This window comes from Oncorhynchus gorbuscha, linkage group LG05, assembly GCF_021184085.1.
Source record: "Oncorhynchus gorbuscha isolate QuinsamMale2020 ecotype Even-year linkage group LG05, OgorEven_v1.0, whole genome shotgun sequence".
In the NCBI taxonomy this organism is placed as follows: Eukaryota; Metazoa; Chordata; class Actinopteri; order Salmoniformes; family Salmonidae; genus Oncorhynchus; species Oncorhynchus gorbuscha.
Genome location: NC_060177.1, coordinates 81,397,693 through 81,418,674, shown reverse-complemented (window position 1 = coordinate 81,418,674; position 20,982 = coordinate 81,397,693). Strand labels below are relative to the sequence as shown.

The following is a 20,982-nucleotide window of genomic DNA, read 5'->3' as shown; positions in this document are numbered from 1 at the left end:
AGAGTACCAGTCAGCAGCCAGCCCATAGAGGACGATGATGAGGATGTGGCCTCTGAGAGAAGGAGAGTACTGAGAGGAGAAGCTGACAACGACATGCTGAAGATTGACAACCTCACCAAGGTCAGACAGATACAGAGATCCCCTTTATTTAACTCCAAATGGGATCCTATTCCCTATCTAGTGCACCATAGGGCCCAGTCAAAAGGGGTTCACTAAATAGCCAACAGGTTGACATTTGAGACTCAGCACACTCTATTCAAGGTCAACAGAGTCTCAAAAGGTGTTAATGTCATCAATGCATTCAATGTCCTGTGTCTGTCAGGTGTACAAATCGAGGAAGATGGGGCGTATCTTGGCTGTGGACCGGCTATGTTTGGGCGTGCGTCCTGGGGAGTGTTTCGGCCTCCTGGGTGTGAACGGAGCAGGGAAGACCACCACCTTCAAGATGCTGACTGGAGACGAGAGCACCACGGGAGGAGAGGCCTTCATAGGGGGGAGCAGGTACTTTACATATGCACCAGGCTTGCATCCCAAATCGCACCCTATTCCCTTTATAGTGCACTACTTTTGATGGGTCCTGATAAAAAGTAGTGCACTTAATAGGTAACATGGTGCCATTTGGGACATACACCAGATGGGTCTTTAAAGGTGATTTGCCCATAAAAAATAAATGCTCACATGCACCCATCACTTTCTTTGATTGTTAGCTTGTGGTGGCTAAAGTTAGCTGAAGTTTGTAGTATCAGAGCCGCTATTCAAAAAGTATCTCAGAGTAGGAGTGCTGATCTGAGATCAGCTTTGCCTTAAAATCCATAGTAAAAAGACTACATGGACAGGGAGGACATGATCCTAGATCAGCGCTCCTACTCTTAGATGCTTTTTGAATACAGGTCCAGGTACTGTTGTTGTTGTTGTTGTTGAGAGATTCACAAAGCTCTGTCCATGTGTTGTGTTGTTAGTATCCTGAAGGAGCTGTTGAGGGTGCAGCAGAGCATTGGCTACTGTCCTCAGTTTGACGCCCTGTTTGAAGACCTGACAGCCAGAGAGCACCTGGAGCTGTACACACGGCTCCGGGGCATCCCCTGGAAGGACGAGGAAAGGGTACAGCTACTACGCACACACACACACACACACACACACACACACACACACACACACACACACACACACACACACACACACACACACACACACACACACACACACACACACACACACACACACACACACACACTCCACATTACGCATTTTACAGTGTGATTTTACCGAATCATTGTTGTTGAAAAGTTCCACTATTTATTTCCTTTTGTCTTTTCCCAGGTGGTCTCATGGGCCCTGGAGAAACTGGAGCTGTCCAAGTATGCAGACATGCCCGCTGGCACCTACAGTGGGGGAAACAAGCGCAAGCTGTCCACTGCCATCGCCCTCATCGGATACCCCTCTCTCGTATTCCTGGTGAGACTCAACCTCATCGCCACTCATTAAAAGATGCATCACTATGTTGTCATATCCCACTCTACACATAGAAGTGGCAGGTAGCCCTGCAGTTGGACCAGTAACCGTAAAGGTCGCTGTTCAAATCCCGGAGACGACAAAGTGAAACATCTGTTGATGTGCCCTTGAGCAAGGCACATTGATAATGGCAGAGCCTGGCTGTGACCCCACTCTCAGAGGGTGTCTCAGGGAGAATTGGGATATGGACAGAACATATTTAGGACAAATAAAATAGGACATATATAAGCACCCACCTAATTATTATTATTACATACTGTAGATAGTTATCCAATTATTCTGGTCTGGATAAGACAGGAGACGCTCTGATTATGTCCTATTCTTTGTGGGACAGGATGTAAATGAGTCAGATGCCGTTCTGTGTGATTATCCTCCAGGATGAACCCACTACAGGGATGGATCCTAAGGCCCGCAGATTCCTCTGGAACCTCATCCTCGACATCCTCAAGACGGGACGCTCTGTGGTGCTGACATCACACAGGTGAGACACTCATTCTCATCAGACATGTACTGCATACTACTTGTTGCTAATATGCATACTAATGCCTTTATTATTGAGGTGTCTGGGTAATAATTGTGTATTCCCAGCCTTGCATTCACACCTGCTCTAATTTGTTTCTACCTGGTTCTGATGCTGCTGATAGAGGTCACTGTATGTCACTCTGGATTAGAGTGTCTGCTAAATGTCTGAAATGAGGAGCTGTGAAATGGGAATGTCTCTGTGTCTGCAGTATGGAGGAGTGTGAGGCTCTGTGCACCAGACTGGGCATCATGGTCAACGGCAGGTTCAAATGCCTGGGGAGCATCCAGCACCTCAAGAACAGGTCAGAAGTTCACACACATATAGTGCCTTGCGAAAGTATTCGGCCCCCTTGAACTTTTCGACCTTTTGCCACATTTCAGGCTTCAAACATAAAGATATAAAACTGTATTTTTTTGTGAAGAATCAACAACAAGTGGGACACAATCATGAAGTGGAACGACATTTATTGGATATTTCAAACTTTTGTAACAAATCAAAAACTGAAAAATTGGGCGTGCAAAATTATTCAGCCCCCTTAAGTTAATACTTTGTAGCGCCACCTTTTGCTGCGATTACAGCTGTAAGTCGCTTGGGGTATGTCTCTATCAGTTTTGCACATCGAGAGACTGAAATTTTTTCCCATTCCTCCTTGCAAAACAGCTCGAGCTCAGTGAGGTTGGATGGAGAGCATTTGTGAACAGCAGTTTTCAGTTCTTTCCACAGATTCTCGATTGGATTCAGGTCTGGACTTTGACTTCCTGTCTCTGTGTAGTGTTCACCAGATAGGCTGTAATTAGGTTTTCACGTTCCGTTTGTTGTTTTGTATTTGTATAAGTAATTTCATGTATCGCGATTCATTTATTAAAGACATGAGTAACCACCACGCTGCATTTTGGTCCGACTCTCTTTCGACAAACGAAGAACGCCGTTACAGAATCACCCACCACACACGGACCGAGTGGCGTGGTTACAGGCAGCGACAGCAGGAGCAGCGAAGGGAGGACGTTATGGACAGCAGAAGTATGGAGTATACGACGTGGGATGAAATAGACAGGTGGGCGGTCGACCCAGAGAGAGTGCCGGAGCCCGCCTGGGATTCGCTGGAGCAGTGCGAAGAGGGTTATAGGAGAATGGAGTTGGAGAGGCAATCACGACGGCGCAGAAGAAAGCCTGTGAGTCAGCCCCAAAAATGTATTGGGGGGGGCTCAGAGGGAGAGTGGCAAAGTCAGGAGTCAGACCTGAGCCAACTCTCCCTGTTAATCGTGAGGAGCAGCGATCAAAGGACTTCTGGACTTGGGAGGAGACATTAGACGGAAAAGGACCCTGGGCTCAGCCTGGAGAATATGAGGAGGCAGCACGGCGACGCGGATGGAAGCCTGAGAGTCAGCCCCAAAAATGTATTGGGGGGGGCTTACAGGGAGTATGGCTATGGCAGGTAGGAGACCTGCGCAAACTCCCTGTGCTTACCGCGGGGCTAGAGAGACCGGGCAGGCACCGTGTTATGCTATAGAGCGCACGGTGTTTCCAGTGCGGGTGCATAGCCCGGTGCGGTACATACCAGCTCTTCGTATTGGCCGGGCTAGAGTGGGCATCGAGCCAGGTAAGGTTGGGCAGGCTCGGTGCTCAAGAGCTCCAGTGCGCCTGCACGGTCCGGTCTATCCAGAGCCACCTCCACACACCAGTCCTCCGGTAGCAGCTCCCCGCACCAGGCTTCCTGTGCGTGTCCTCGATCCAGTATCACCAGTTCCAGCACCACGCATCAGGCCTACAGTGCGCCTCGCCTCTTCTGTGCTGCCGGAGCCTCCCGCCTGTTCAACGCTATCAGCGCCTTCCTCCTCTACAGCGCTGCTGGAGTCTCCTGTCTGTTCAGCGCTATCAGAGCCTTCCTCCTCTACAGCGCTGCTGGAGTCTCCTGTCTGTTCAGCGCTTCTAGAGCCTTCCTCCTCTACAGCGCTGCCGGAGCCTCCTGCCTGTTCGGAGCAGCCTGAGCTGCCAGTCTGCAAGGAGCTGCCAGTCTGCAAGGAGCTGTCAGTCTACAAGGAGCTGTCAGCCTGCATGGAGCAGCCAGAGCTGTCAGTCTGCAAGGAGCTGCCAGTCTGCAAGGTGCTCACAGCCTGCATGGAACAGTCAGAGCTGTCAGTCTGCATGGAGCAGACAGAGCTGTCAGTCTGCATGAAGCAGCCAGAGATGTCAGTCTGCATGAAGCAGCCAGAGCTGTCAGTCTGTATGAAGCAGCCAGAGCTGTCAGTCTGCATGAAGCAGCAAGAGATGTCAGTCTGCATGGAGCAGCCAGAGCTGTCAGTCTGCATAGAGCAGCTAGATCCGCCTGTCAGCCATGATCTTCTAGATCTGCCAGTCAATCAGATTCTTCCAGATCTGCCAGTCAACCAGTCTCTTCCAGATCTGCCAGTCAACCAGTCTCTTCCAGATCTGCCAGTCAACCAGAATATTCCAGATCCGCCAGCCAGCCAGGATCTACTGGAGCCTACTACCTGCCTGAGCTTCATCTCAGTACTGGGCTTCCTCTCAGTACTGGGCTTCCTCTCAGTACTGGGCTTTCTCTCAGTACTGGGCTGCCCCTCAGTCCCGAGCTTCCCCTCAGTCCCGAGCTTCTCCTCAGTCCCGAGCTTCCCCTCAGTCCCGAGCTACCTCAGTCCCGAGCTGCCCCTCAGTCACGAGCTGCCCCTCAGTTCAGTGGGGTTCTGGGTGAGGACTATTAGGCCATGGTCGGCGGTGAGGGTGGATTATCCCAGGACGCGAAGGGGAGGAACTATGACATTAATGGAGTGGGGTCCACGTCCCGAGCCGGAACCGCCACCATGGACAGACGCCCACCCGGACCCTCCCTATGGTTGTGAGGTGCGTCCGGGAGTCCGCACCTTAGGGGGGGGGGGGGGTTCTGTCACGCCTTGGTCATTGTGTTTTGTGTTTTCGTTGTATATTTGTTCAGGCCAGGGTGTGACATGGGTTTATTGTGTTGTCGTATTGGGGTTTTGTAGGCATTGGGATTGTGGTTGATTAGGGGTGTGTCTAGTTTAGGCTTGGCTGCCTGAGGCGGTTCTCAGTGTTGTCTCTGATGGGGAACCGTATTTCGGTAGCCTGGGTTTCACTGTGTATTTCGTGGGTGATTGTTCCTGTCTCTGTGTAGTGTTCACCAGATAGGCTGTAATTAGGTTTTCACGTTCCGTTTGTTGTTTTGTATTTGTATAAGTTATTTCATGTATCGCGATTAATTTATTAAAGACATGAGTAACCACCACACTGCATTTCGGTCCGACTCTCTTTCGACAAACGGAGAACGCCGTTACAACTTAGCCATTCTAACACCTGGATATGTTTACTTTGGAACCATTCCATTGTTGATTTTGCTTTATGTTTTGGATCATTGTCTTGTTGGAAGACAAATCTCCGTCCCAGTCTCAGGTCTTTTGCAGACTCCATCAGGTTTTCTTCCAGAATGGTCCTGTATTTGGCTCCATCCATCTTCCCATCAATTTTAACCATCTTCCCTGTCCCTGCTGAAGAAAAGCAGGCCCAAACCATGATGCTGCCACCACCATGTTTGACAGTGGGGATGGTGTGTTCAGGGTGATGAGCTGTGTTGCTTTTATGCCAAACATAACGTTTTGCATTGTTGCCAAAAAGTTAAATTTTGGTTTCATCTGACCAGAGCACCTTCTTCCACGTGTTTGGTGTGTCTCCCAGGTGGCTTGTGGCAAAGTTTAAAGGACACTTTTTATGGATATCTTTAAGAAATGACTTTCTTCTTGCCACTCTTCCATAAAGGGCAGATTTGTGCAATATACGACTGATTGTTGTCCTATGGACAGAGTCTCCCACCTCAGCTGTAGATCTCTGCAGTTCATCCAGAGTGATCATGGGCCTCTTGGCTGCATCTCTGATCTGTCTTCTCCTTGTATGAGCTGAAAGTTTAGAGGGACGGCCAGGTCTTAGTAGATTTGCAGTGGTCTGATACTCCTTCCATTTCAATATTATCGCTTGCACAGTGCTCCTTGGGATGTTTAACCTCTTGCTTCTACCTGGCACGCAGGCGTCCCATCTAGAGCTCTGGAAATGGAAATGCGCTACGCTAAATGCTAATAGTATTAGTTAAAACTCAAATGTTCATTAAAATACACATGCAGGGTATTGAATTAAAGCTACACTCGTTGTGAATCCAGGCAACAAGTCAGATTTCTAAAATGTTTTACGGTGAAAACATAGCACATATTTATGTCAAACCACCACCGCAGACATAGCTCATTAGCATAGCCAAGTAGGAAAAAATATGCAATCAACAAACGCAGGATTAAAAAAAAAAAAATTTCACTAACCTTTTGAAATCTTCATCAGATGACAGTAATATAACATGTTACACAGTACATTCATTTTTTTCAATAATCTGCAATATATATCCATAAATCTCTGTTTACAATGACGCATCGTTCAAAAAATGCTACTAAAATGTCAGGAGAAATGAAATAGCTCCGGCAGATAACGTCAGCTAACAAGGAATACACATCATAAACTTTGACTAAATATGCATGTTTTACATATGTATAGGAAGATACACTTCTTCTAAATGCAAACGCTGTGTTACATTTATTTTTAACGTTACAGTTTGCGTTTACTAGGCTATACTAGGAGTCGGCACTCCAAATGTATCATTATGCCTCCTCTATCTTGGAGTCGACAGAAACCCAAAATTAACACATAAATATTCCCTTACCTTTGCTGTTCTTCCATCAAAAGACCTGGAAGGGATTATACCTACCAAAACAGAGTTTAGTTTTCAAGTCTGCGTCTTTCGGTTCTCAAAATAGCCACTTTTCTGTCGAAATGTAGGCAAAATTCAAGTGGATGCGCACCAAAACGTCGAAATTATATATTATATGTTGAGTAAACTTGTCAAACTATGTTCATAATTAAGCTTTAACATGTTATAAAGGTGTACAGCAATTGTGAAGACGAAGCGAAACACACACGTCTTGTAATTGATCCTGAAGAAAAGAGAGAGCGGGAGCAGAGCGCGCATAAACGTACACTTTTTTTTCGCGTGACCGAGACCTTTCGGCACGCTCACGTTGAGCGTGCGATTCACACAATGAGAAGTCCCATTGAAAGCAGGCTTCGCGCTGAACACGTAGGAACTGTTCCCAGAGCGGTAGTTGTTTGGGAAGGCGTTTAAGATGACGTCAAAGTTGGGCCAACTTTTTCCATGACAAGAGAGATTTTGGGAGAATGCATGCCCTGAGACTTCTGCTTTACATAGAGACAAAATTTAAACGGTTTTAGAAGCTTTAGAGTGTTTTCTATTCGATAATATTTTTATATGCATATATTAGCAACTTTTGACAAAAATGTATCCTGTTTTATATGGGTACCCAATTCCTCCATTAGGGGCAGTAAACAGGGCTAGGCTTAAGAGGTTAAAGCTTGGGAAATATTTTTGTATCCAAATCTGGCTTTAAACTTCTTCAGAACAGTATCTCGGACCTGCCTGGTGTGTTCCTTGTTCTTCATGATGCTCTCTGCGCTTTTAACGGACCTCTGAGACTATCACAGTGCAGGTGCATTTATACGGAGACTTGATTACACACAGGTGGATTGTATTTATCACCATTAGTCATTTAGGTCAACATTGGACCATTCAGAGATCCTCACTGAACTTCTGGAGAGTTTGCTGCACTGAAAGTAAAGGGGCTGAATAATTTTGCACGCCCAATTTTTCTGTTTTTGCTTTGTTAAAAAAGTTTGAAATATCCAATAAATGTCGTTACACTTCATGATTGTGTCCCACTTGTTGTTGATTCTTCACAAAAAAATACAGTTTTATATCTTTATGTTTGAAGCCTGAAATGTGGCAAAAGGTCGCAAAGTTCAAGGGGGCCGAATACTTTCACAAGGCACTGTACGCACACACACACACATACGCACGCACACACATACACACACACACACACACACACACACACACACACACACACACATAGCTAATGGGCATCTGCAATCACCTCTGAATGACCTGTTTTTAACTTCCTCCACCCTTTCAACTTGTCGTTTTCCCCCAGATTGTTACACATCCTGTTATTTAAAAATAGATAAATAAATAAATAAATATATATATATATAGAGAGAGAGAGAGTTATGTAACCTCTATTTGATTAGGCAAGTCAATTATATGTATTCTGTGACTCCTTCTCAATTCATACTTCCTCATATCTTTTCTCCTCATCTTCTTCTCATAACCTATTGGATAAAGGAGCCAAGGAGATAGGATACAAGCAATCAAGGAAAGAGTCATTGACCCAGGGTGACTTGTGAACTCACCCTGGTTGTGTCCCTTCCTTCCACAGGTTTGGTGATGGTTATATGATCACAGTCCGGACCAAGACCAGTTCCAGTGTGAAGGAGGTGGTGAGATTCTTCAACAGGAATTTCCCTGAGGCTGTACTAAAGGTGCATATAAAATATATATTGTAGTCATTTAGCAGATGCTCTTATCCAGACTTACAGTCAGCTCATTCAACTGAGTTTAGTTGAAGAAAACGACCACATATAACAGTTATTACAGTTATCACAGCCATTACAGTTGTCACAGTTATTACATGTGTTAGTTATTACAGTTGTCACAGTTATTACAGGTATTACAGTTATTACAATTATCACAGCTGTTACAGTTATTACAGGTATTACAGTTATCACAGTTATTACAGTTAGCACAGTTATTACAGTTATCACAGTTATTACAGGTATTACGGTTATTACAATTATTACAGTTGTCACAGTTATCACAGTTATTACAGGTATTACGGTTATTACAGTTGTCACAGTTATCACAGTTATCACAATTATTACAGTTATCACAGTTATTACAGTTATTACAGTTATTACAGTTGTCACAGTTATCACAGTTATCACAGTTATTGCAGTTATTACAATTGTTACAATTATCACCGTTATTACAGTTATTCAAGTTATTACAATTATCACAGTTATTACAATTATTACAAGCACACTCTTCTTTAAAATAGCCGCTAGAAGCAGAATCAGTGGTAGGAAGAAAAGACATTGAATTGAATGTGTTCCCAGGAGAGCCACCACACTAAGGTCCAGTTCCAGCTGAAGTCAGAGAGGATCTCCCTGGCCCAGGTGTTCAGTAAGATGGAGCAGGTGGTCGAGGTGCTGGGAATAGACGACTACTCTGTCAGCCAGACCACACTGGACAACGTGAGTTACTGTCACGCTGTGCTCGAGTCATTTCTACACGGACACAGTACAGATCATTAGATTGAAAATGTATATGCAAAATAGAGAATTTGATTTTAAATCTGTGTACGCACACACATTGATCATTGCTCCCTTTCATTTTTGTTATTTGTCTTGAGGAAGGCCTTGCAGCTCAAACATTGAGGCTAAAAAGTCTCAATTATATCCCCTTGTCTGTCCGTTCATTTCTCTGTGTTCTCTCCCTCCCTCTCCATCCAGGTATTTGTGAACTTTGCAAAGAAGCAGAGTGACAACCTGGAGCAGCAGGAGAGTTCGCCCCCTGGTGGAGGCCAGTCGCCACTGCAGCGCCTGCTAACCCTGCTCAGACCCCGGCTGGCCAACACGGAGCTCGACGCCCTGGTCAGCGAAGAACCGGAGGAACTAGAGAGTGATGATGATGAGGGCCTCATCAGCTTCGAGGAGGAGAGGGTGAGGAAGGAGAGGGAGGAAGGAAGGGGAGAGGGGGAGAGGGGAGAGAGGAATAGAGGAGAGAAAGAGGAGGAAAGGCAGAGGAGGGGAGAAGGAGGATAGGGGCAACAAAATGTGGGTGGAGATGGTGAGAGGGGAGGAGGGAGGAGATGATGCGGGCAGAGGGTGAGGGGGAGGAGGGAGGAGAGGATGCGGGCAGAGGGTGAGAGGGGAGGAGGGAGGAGAGGATGCGGGCAGAGGGTGAGAGGGGAGGAGGGAGGAGAGGATGCAGGGTGAGAGGGGAGGAGGGAGGAGGGAGGAGAGGATGCGGGCAGAGGGTGAGAGGGGAGGAGGGAGGAGAGGATGCGGGCAGAGGGTGAGAGGGGAGGAGGGAGGAGATGATGCGGGCAGAGGGTGAGAGGAGAGGAGGGAGGAGAGGATGCGGGCAGAGGGTGTGAGGGGAGGAGGGAGGAGAGGATGCGGGCAGAGGGTGAGAGTGGAGGAGGGAGGAGAGGATGTGGGCAGAGGGTGAGAGGAGAGGAGGGAGGAGAGGATGCGGGCAGAGGGTGAGAGGGGAGGAGGGAGGAGAGGATGTGGGCAGAGGGTGAGAGGGGAGGAGGGAGGAGAGGATGCGGGCAGAGGGTGAGAGGGGAGGAGGGAGGAGAGGATGTGGGCAGAGGGTGAGAGGGGAGGAGGGAGGAGAGGATGTGGGCAGAGGGTGAGAGGGGAGGAGGGAGGAGAGGATGTGGGCAGAGGGTGAGAGGGGAGGAGGGAGGAGAGGATGCGGGCAGAGGGTGAGAGGGGAGGAGGGAGGAGAGAAAATACTTGTTGGGATGTGATGCTGCATTCATAACCAAGTGGGAAGGTGGTAATTCCCAGTTGTGAAGTTGTAAATATCAGTTGGAAACATTCACGTGCTTCAAACTAACTGAGAAACACTAATTGGCTAATCGCAAAAAAGCTGCGTCAACCATAAACTAAAAGTACAGCTATCATGCTCGCAAACAAATTATTGTCTACAAAAAACATATAAATAGATTGATTTTAATAATAATGTTTTGTGGTTGCATTTAACTTCCGAAAATGCTTTTATCGAGGTAATTTCCTTAATATGTGACATCAGGGTTCAGCATTTGGGAGAAGTTGGAGCTCAGGGATGAATGAAGAGTTTCCTGCTAGGAATTGATCCCATGTGGCTCAGTTTGTAGAGCATGGCACTTGCAACACCAGGGTTGTGGGTTTGATTCCCACGGGGGACCAGTATGAACAAATGTACATGTAATTACTAGTTGAAGGGCCATTCAAATAGACTTTTTACGAGATGATATGAACGCAGCATAAGACAGAGAAAGTGGGATGGGATGTTGTCTACATAGACACACCTTGCATATCACACTTATCAACTTAATAAGTATGAAGTACTGAACTTAAAGTGATGTTGCAGAACTTTTATATAATTTCAGCCAGTAATTTTAAAAGTGGTGTTCATGAGACAAACTGGTTCCCTGTTTTTTGTGTACTACGTCATCCAATTCGTATAATATGTTACGTCCTGAAAAAAACAACTTTATTTAAAAAAAATGTTTAAAAAATGTATTTGTATAATATGTTATGAATCCAATTCGTACAATATGTTACGAATTTGGTCTTAAGACCCTGGACTGCATTTAACTGTATTTTACCCCTTACTAACCACTTCTTGTTTCTCCATGGCAGGTGCAGCTCTCCTTTAACACAGATACACTCTGTTGAACTGTGGAAGCTCAGAGAGCCTGGACAGACAAAGTGGGAGGAGGAACCTCAGAGAGGGGGTGTGATTGGACAGACAAAGTGTAAGGAGGAAATTCATAGGGGGCATGTCTATAGACAAATATGGGATGAGGAAATAACATGAACTAGTCAGACAGAGGAAGATAATGTACCTGTTCATTTTGGATTGGAAGACAACCGTCTCCATCTACCCAGGGGAAAGTAAGATAAGTGTTATTTTTATCCTCAAACACCTAACAGTGACAGAGACTGAGGAATGGGACTCAGAGAATGAGATGCAGTGGAACAGAGAAGAGAATGACAGAGAAATGAAGCGAGCCTCTCAAAGCTGTCACATAGTCATCGGCCATAGTTAAAGCCTGAAGTGTCCATAAGACAAGGCCCCTGTCATCATGGGAAGCATACTGATACAGTGAGAAAGCTTGTATTTTAATAGAGATATGTTGTTATAGGAATGTCTATATGTATTTATTTTTGAGAATGTATTGATAAATGGGAACACTGAAAACCAATGGGGTCTGTCTAGTAAGGACTAAAATCACAAGGCTTGATGTGGTATTCATGTTGCCTTCGCTAGTAGGTTGGCTTCATTCAATGTTGATGATGTCAGAAAATAACATATCATTGCTTCTGATATGACCACCTTACTGAGTTTAATATTTCCTCAGTTGTTTGACGCAGTGAATTAGTGGTTCATCGTTGGTCAAATGTGTTCTGTCCCTGCCAAAGTACAAGTCTGTATCCTTAATGACACCCTATTCTCTATATAGTGCACTACTTTTGATTAGGGCCCCATAAGGCTCTGTTCAAAACAAGTGCATTATGTACTGAAGGGAATAGGGTGCTAAGGGTCCTGGTACAAAGTAATGCACTATATAGGATGTAGGGTGCCATTTGGGACACACCCCCAGTGTTCCTGTTCAACCAGAGATGATGCCCCCCCCCTTTATGTTTTGACCTGCCTTGAGAGCATGCTGTCATGAAACCAGTCAAACCAGTGTTGTGTCATACATATACAGTATATACAATACCTATATTTTTCTGTGCAAGAAGAAAGATGTATTTTAGATATTGAAATGTATATGGGACAGATGTGTGATCTGTGATCGATTTGGCAATAATGGTTTATAGAGGGAAGTAAAATGACCTTTGGAAAAAGCGGCAAGTTTTGACATGAGTCCTGAATTGTTGGCCTTTTATTTGAAATCGCTTTATTAGATGAATTGAGTCACACTACATGTCCTGTTTTAAGAGAATGCCTCTACTTGTTGATACTGAAGGTGCCTCGTTAACCTCAAGCCTCTTCATTTGGACAGGGGACACTAGATTTTTGTCTCGTCATGATAAATAGAGCACTTTCTACTGAATGCTTTATTTTGTGCTTCTACAATTCATAATGATTTGGATTCTTTCAAGAAGATCACATTTTGGACACAATGTAATAATGTAGTTATCCTCAAGATCATTGAAGTTATTGAAAACCGTGAAAATAACTTAATAATAACTCTCTCATGTAATAAATAAGGTCACGTGCAAGATCTACAATAACAAGCATACACTACTGCACTACTATCACTGTGAGACAAAGACGTTGAACTTTCAGATCATTGTTTAGTTTGAACTTAAATGGATTGTATGCTTTAAAGGCAGTTGGCTTACCGTACATATCTTTTGGAAGTTGGAGCACATTTGAAGAACAGCCGCACCACATCATTAGTGAAGGGAAAGGTTTATGTTATTCAATAGTATGTTGGCATGTGATTTGAACTGGATATTTTCATGGAGTGTTTGTGTTGTGAAGAGCCAGTTGTAATATATCGTTATTCTTCTCAGAGGACACTTCATTTCTTTCACGGACTAATTCAACGTAATTGAACATATGTTTTGGTGATTTCTTAATGTGAGACCTACTTGGACGTATTTGCTCATTTTCCTTGACTGTGGTGGGTTTGTTATCCTTTTACTAATAAGTAGAGGAAACAGACTGTTGTAGTTAGTTTTCATCAGAATGTAAAGTAGGTTAAATGTTTTACTGAAGTCCAGGAAATAATATGAGAACAAGAAACAATGCCTGTTTTTGAGATGTGTTAAGTAATGCTATCTGTATATGTTTATGTTTATGTATATGTTATGTATCTGAAAATCAGGAAGGAAAGATGTATTGAGCTTGAAACAAACGTGTGTCCTTTAACTCAGACTGAATGATGACCGTGATGCTCTACTTTAACTAGAGTTCTGTGACCTCAAAAGCAACATCAATGTGATTTAGGCCCATTTTGGATAATTTCTGTTGCCACCCAATGTATCTCTGAATACTTGTAAGATCAAGGTATTTGAAGTTTTCCCTGAGCAAAGCTTGACTTTTTTTAAAAGAGCATCATTTAGGATACTTTCACTTTCCCTTCAGCGCAGAATTCTCTACAGAAATGTATCTGGGGTAAAACTATTTAACACTGATGTTTTTTTGACACCAGCAAATATGAGAGTTAGGTGCAATTCTACATGGTTTCAAATACCGTATACTATGGGATGGAAAAAATGATTCAGTCAATCTAGTGAATTACTCAGCTTTGCTCTAAAGCTGAATGCTTTGGAATTTATCCAGGCAGTGTATTGTGTGTGTGCATATGAATATAGATATATATTTATACGTTGTGAAAATATGTCAGTTGACATTATTCTGTTGTAAAGCATCTGTCCAGGTTGTTCTCGTGTTATTTTTGGACTTAATGTAACATCTGGTCTTGTTCCTGATTTTACTGTTGTTTCTGTACTCTGTGCTTCACGTTTGGTGATCTGGATTTTCAAAATCAGGTATCAGTTGGGTACTTTCTATGGTTTCGTTCCTAAATTGAATTACGGTGTTCTAGCTATGCCTTGAAAACGTTAGGTATTTGGACCAAATCATTTACATGCACTTTGAAAGCTTGCATTCATTTGGCTTACAATAAAGATATGAGAATAGGAGTGTGATATATCCATTTCATTTGATGATGTCCTGAGGAGTTTTTACTGACATTATTCAACAGAAAAATGCAGTGATTTACAGAGGCTCTTTATCCATATATATAAAACTTCATGACTACCATTTTGGATCGTGTTCGATCTAATTAAACCTTGCTACCCAACACATCCCTGTGCATACTAGATGAAGGCCATTGAAGTTTTCAATGAGCAAAGATTGGTTTAAAAAAATTAAATTGAGGATTTTCTTAGAGCTCGATTGAGTCCTTAGCTCTGAAAATCTGAGTTGAGTGATTTACATTTAAAGGCAATGTTCCCACGTTAGTGGAGACTGGATTCGGTCTGCATGTCGGCTCGATTGGAAGTGATCCTTAAATGTTAACGGTAGTGATTGAATCGGACCCTAAGTTTTATTTTCAGTGCAGATCATACTGTACAAAAGTATCTGGAGAAAAAACTATTAAACACATGTTTTTTAAAGACAACAGCAAATATCAGTTAACCTAACTTAGTTAGGTGCAAATACTGTACACTATGAGATGAAAATACATCAATCATTCTAGTGAATACTCAGCTTTCATCTGTAGCAAAATGCTTTGGAATTTATCCAGGCAGTATGTGTGCATATGAATATAAATGTATATTCATATTTTATGAAAATGTGTCTTGACATTATTCTGTTGTAAAGCATCTGTTCATATTGCGTTACATTGGGTCTTAAAGTAACATCTGGTCTTGTTCCTGATTCTAATGGTGTTTCTGTACTCTGTGCTTCACGTTTGGTGATCTGGGTTTTTAAACAAAATAAATAAATCAGGTACCATCAGTTGAGTCCTTTCTATCGTTTTGTTCATGAATTAAATGACGGTATACTTGCTACCTTGAACATGAGGTATTTGGACCAAATCATTTACCGTATATGCACTTTGCTTACAATAAAGTCATGAGAACACTAGTGTGATGAGTTTAATTTGAGGAGTTTTGACTGTCATTATTCAACAGTTCCCCCCCGCACCATTACAATAATAATAGTTAGAGGCTCTTTGTCTAAATATACAAGGAGATCGTTTTGCTTTTGTAAAATGGATGTTTATTACACAAATCAAGATTAAAATACATTTAAAAACCATGTTTCAAGTTTTCACACAGTGATTGAGGTAATGATCATCATGGATGTTTTCCAAATGGCACCCTATTCCATAATTAGTGCACTACTTTTGACCTGAGCCCATATGGTCAAAAGTAGAGCACTATAGGGAATAGTGTCATTTGGGACACACATTAAAAGTCATTAAAAAGCAGATTATGTCATCATGTAGACAGCATTAAATAGGTAGATTTCTAAAATGATGTTGCAGCCGAATGGTGTAGTGTCTGTGGAATAAAATAACATTCATGCACTAAATTGTTATATGCAGCAGAAATGTGATAGTGATGATGGAAGACAACTGTGGTCATTTCCCTTTAGCAAATCATCATTGATCATCTTCATCATCAAATGCCACCCCGGTTGCTGGACGCTTTCTGGAAAAAGGACAGAAAAACAGTTAATTTGGCTCTTTGCAAATGGACCCACAGATGCATGGGAGTATGTAACTAATATATTTTATATGTAGTGCACTACTTTTGATCAGGGCCCATGCAATATGAAGGACCATGGGTGCCCTCTTTAGGGTTCAGACAAGTACAGCACCTTCTTGTTCCTGGGTTGATAAGAGAATCTCCTGGAAGACGCTTCTTGACTGCCAGAGTTTGGCCACTCTGCGGCTGTCTCCTTGGCTCAAAATCTGAAAGAGCAAGATGACCATTTACTTTACACCTTTATAGCTATGGTCTTATTGTGATGTAACAAGACAAAATAAAACACAGCACACCTGTATTGTGTTTGTGTGGACTCTTTCCAGGACTGAATGGGGCTGGGCCACCTAGACAGAAACAACACAGCAGAGAACACTGAGTAAGGGGTGCTGGTGTTGGATCAAAGCGCACACATGCAATCTGTACCAGAAACTATCAAGTTCTTGAACTTCCCTAGATGAGAGTCAGTGTGAGAAGAAAATAACTCTGTGTGCTGGATGAGGGCTCTGTCCCAAACCTTACTTGTATGGTCTAAACGAGTTAGACTGTCTGCCATTCTAAACAGCAGCTCTCTCAGTTTCTCTTTGGCCTCGGGCTGTTTCAGTCTGGACAGAGTCACACTCAGGTCCCCTGGACTGGTGCCTACACAGAGCACTGCACAGCTGTCCCGCATTGATACAGACACACTCCCACTGCCGCATGCAGACCTGGGAGAAGGTACATGTGGAAGTATTATGAAGACAGGATCCCGAGGAGTACATGAGGTCATTGGATTAAAATAGGATGGGGAAAAACATACCTAATTTTCAAGATATAATCCTCTGTTGACTTTAAGGCAAACTTTCGTCTCTGAAAATAATAGTGCGTGTCATTCTTGTTATTAAACAATGAAAGGAAATTCTACTCTTTGCAGGTTTGGTTAAATAAATATACTTACAAACTGGTTCAATGTCTCATCAGTGAAATCTGTGCTCCACACATCAGAGGCATTTGTCAAACTGAGACAGGAAAACAAGCAAATGATGTTAGCCGTCATGTCACAACAACATCTCTAAATATCAGGTATATTTATTTAGCTTACAGGTGGCAATCTTCTAACAATCTTGGCACCACTAGTGGCCGTTTTTATACTTGTTGTTAGCCACTAAATAAAACACATCAGCACGAGCTTCTCATCCAAATCGATGAGATATGTAAAAGTAATGTTAGTTTGCTAGCTACATGCCAATAACTAGTTAGCAATTTAGTACAGTTCTCTGTTAACTAGCTAGTTATCGTTGTTCGAAAAGCATGGTTAGATATACGGAAATGACTAGCTATTAACACCCACCCAACATTGAACATCTCCGAATATTTATGCGTGTAGCATATGAATTTACACTGGTTAGTTTTATCTACCACGGTGCAGTAAGACATTTGGGTCAACGGTCGATTTCCATCGATGTCTTGGGTTGGTGTAGGCAGCATGATCTTATGTTCAGGAAAAGCATGAGTGGTTGCTCGTGCTATAGCCCTCGTCTCTGTAACACCGTGCAACGCTTCGATGCTGAATGTGTAGCCAGTCAGTGAAGTAGGAGTATCAATCAGGAAGTGTTTGCAGCCGAGCAGCTGCTTCACGTGTATGTTACCTCTTATCCTGTTCTGCTTCAAAACACATGTTGATCTGTAAACAAAGGTACCGTACTGTAGTTTGAACTGTGTAGCGAGCTACATGTTCGTCTAGACTCTAGCCCATGAAGGTAATTATGATAATATTGATTGTTTTGCTAAATATGTGCGCTAGCTTGCTATCTTTTCGTTGCATGTCTCAACCAGCAGGTAATTAGCTAGCTAGTAAGATGACTAATTATTTAATCCAATCCTGTTACCCATGTTCATGTTATTGATGGTGGCTTTGGTATTTTGCCTTTGTATAATAATTGTTGACACTGTCTGTATTTCCATATTAGACAGGTGCAGTGGTCCAGTAATATGCATAATATCTTGCTATGGCTTGGAAATCAAGGACTTCCGGTGTTCGACACAGAGTTGAGTGCCGACACAATGGAGTGGTACCCCATTCCACAACATACTGGCATGTGGAACATCCGTACAGAAGGGACCAGATGCGGTAAAACCGTAGATAGGCTGGACAATAGAACGAGTCACAATTCACCCAAGGCTGAAAACGGACAAATAACGTTGGTTAAGATGAAACACAAGCGCGAGCCCATAGCAAGTGAATGGAATCGAACGTCCGCAGAGCCTCTTCTGACTGGAGTGATGCTTAGATTTCTATTTCGCCTAAATGGTACACATTTTTTTTAATCCATTTTTACTTTCCCACCACAATGTGTTCTTCGGACGAAACTGAAAGAAAAAAACTGGTGTAGAAAGTAAACATCTTCACCTCGATGTTGTCAACTGTGCTTATGTGCGCCGCTCACTGCCCAGACTTATATAATTACAAATTGGAGACTCATCTGATTAAAATAGTGTCTGACTTGAAACAAATCTAAATATACACATTGTGAGATATTTGGGGAAATAGACTGGCATGCCACTCCATAGGAAAACAATGGGTTGAGCTCAGCATTAAAAGGGTAAAACGTGTTTTGGGGCTACCATTTGATGACAACTGAGCTCGCTGCCCACCCTTACATAATTAGAAAGAGGAGATTCTCATGATTAAAATGGTTTCTGACTTGAATAAAATCTAAATATACACATTGCTAAACAGACATACCTATATTTCCACTATAGGAAACAATAGGATGACCTCAGAGTACCATGAGTCATTTTTTGCTGTTGTTTACATTTGAACTCTGCAGCAATGTGGGCAGGTCTTATTCCCAACAACAGGGAAGCAGGCATTGTGACGTAGAAGCAAAGTTGTAACTAACCTGATTCATCATCCATCCAGCTAATTATTATAATCAATTACGCTCTACAGGGGTTTTTCCAGAAAGATAGTTTAACCAATTCAGGATTCCCTTAACATTCTTTCCTTACCCAGATGAGGGAGTCTAGGATTTCTTGGTTCCAGATTGGCTGCTTCTCCTTTAAGTAATTGGGCTAACCAAGCGCATATTGGTTGATCTGACAACTGGCGCATGTATGCAACGTTCAAAAAGGTCCTTGTGTCAATGACAGAAAAAATGTCAGATATTGAGTCAAAAGACTAGAGTCCACAACAAGAAATAATTTTGACAATGAATATGTTAACATATTTACCCCCAAAAAAGTAATACAGCAGCAAAAGCCAGAGAAGTAGCCTGGCAGAACATTGCAAACAGAATAAATGTTTAAGTGAAGTGGCAGGATTCCAATATCTAATAGACCTAGCATACACACATGGGTGATTTATTAATCATTCTTTCACTTTTTATAGAGCATGTTTATTACAAATCTGGTGTCACAGTTGCAATGGTAGACCCATTCCAAAGCCTATGTAGGATGAGTAATAATAATTGATTGAATTCATAGACCGCTTTTCATGACAACACGGGCAACAATGTGTTCTATGTTTAGTTTTAACACCAATGACCATTGGAAAATCTGCGGGATGGATTAGGCTATTTATAATTTTTATCATGTTGCCTAGTCTTATTAATGAATTAGTAAAACACTCACCACAACCTACTGTACCTGTAGTTCTGTAAACATCCTCCTTGATTATATGACAGGTTGAGGGCCAGGGAATGCAACAAAGCCATAAAAAATGGTATTCAATGCGAAGCATACTCTTCTTTTGGCTCCACACACAGTTGCCATTCCAAGTCGTTCAGCATCGGTAACATTGTACAGGAAACTAGTAAATACACAGAGTTTGTAGGCCTATAGGAGTCAAATCAAGCTTTATTTATACAGCACATTTCAGACATGGAATGCAACGCAATGTGCTTTACAGGAGAAAACAAATAAAAAACTATCAAAATAAAAGCTGAAATATTTACTACACAACAAACATAAGATAAAAATACAAAAGAATAACAAACTGAACGACTAAAAAGCACCCTAAGGAAAAGCAAAGCTAAAAATGTATTTTAATATCTCTTTTAGGATTTTCCGCAAAGCCACATGCCATAGTGACGGACAAGAATCTGATTGGAGGAGAAGCCTTGACTTATTCACCAGGACCGGCTATGATCAAGTGAACCTAGTTGGTAACAGGTTTGCTTCAGAGCATTCATTGCTATGGTTGTTAATCAGACTATACGTCGAGCTCTCTTTCTGGAACTGGAGTTGGGTAAAATTTTGCTTTGACAGATCTCGCGAACTCATTGATCCGGCTTTCTGGAATACCCCTCAGGAACAGGGTTGGAGAGCCCTGCTGTAGACACTAATACTAGACAGACAATCAAAACCGAGATATGACTGTATACACTACGATATATGTCACTGACTGTAAATCAGAAAGTTGTTACTTATCATACCTGTTGAGACACTGGCCTGGTCTGTGTATAAGGTGGTATGGCCGTGAGCTAGGCTCCTGTACACTGACACTTCTCTATATGTGCAAACATCAGGGATCAGAGGTGGCGGCTACTCGGATTGGCCGACTGTACCTCATCCAGTTTAGTCAACAGGGTGTGTCCGCCCCTCAATGAGCTGCAGTGTTTTGACACATGCTAAGTTAGAGCTACAATTGTATGATGCAGACAGCTACAAATACTTTTGTTTATTCTTCCACTTGTTTGTCTTCTTCTTAATATCTGCTCCCATGTCCATTATGTTAGTTTGTTTGGGCTAGGGTTGAATATCTGCTCCCATGTCCATTGTGTTAGTTTGTTTGGGCTAGGGTTGAATATCTGCTCCCATGTCCATTGTGTTAGTTTGTTTGGGCTAGGGTTGAATATCTGCTCCCATGTCCATTGTGTTAGTTTGTTTGGGCTAGGGTTGAATATCTGCTCCCATGTCCATTGTGTTAGTTTGTTTGGGCTAGGGTTGAATATCTGCTCCCATGTCCATTATGTTAG

The 20,982-nt window shown here is 42.8% G+C and overlaps 2 protein-coding genes across 2 annotated transcripts in view; one reads left to right on the top strand and one right to left on the bottom strand.

Moving 5' to 3' along the window:
- Positions 1-15,272, top strand: part of LOC124036568 (ATP-binding cassette sub-family A member 2-like) — a 163,298-nt gene extending 148,026 nt beyond the window's left edge. Inside the window, 10 exon segments of the mRNA XM_046351290.1 lie at positions 1-120; positions 323-501; positions 960-1,101; positions 1,321-1,455; positions 1,890-1,993; positions 2,244-2,336; positions 8,392-8,494; positions 9,128-9,265; positions 9,524-9,733; positions 11,429-15,272. The exon segment at positions 1-120 is cut by the window's left edge and continues 1 nt beyond it. Of these exon segments, the coding sequence (XP_046207246.1) occupies positions 1-120; positions 323-501; positions 960-1,101; positions 1,321-1,455; positions 1,890-1,993; positions 2,244-2,336; positions 8,392-8,494; positions 9,128-9,265; positions 9,524-9,733; positions 11,429-11,464 (1,260 nt within the window). The 3' untranslated portion in view covers positions 11,465-15,272.
- A 242-nt stretch (positions 15,273-15,514) lies between these two features.
- Positions 15,515-18,111, bottom strand: LOC124034944 (protein PAXX-like). Its single transcript, XM_046348337.1, has 8 exons — positions 18,097-18,111; positions 17,355-17,719; positions 16,962-17,022; positions 16,824-16,873; positions 16,547-16,731; positions 16,321-16,371; positions 16,140-16,233; positions 15,515-15,970 (listed from the first exon to the last, which is right to left on the bottom strand). Exons 1-8 carry the CDS (start codon positions 18,109-18,111, stop codon positions 15,922-15,924), a joined length of 870 nt encoding a protein of 289 aa, XP_046204293.1. The 3' UTR covers positions 15,515-15,921.
- Between the last annotated feature and the right edge of the window lie 2,871 nt (positions 18,112-20,982).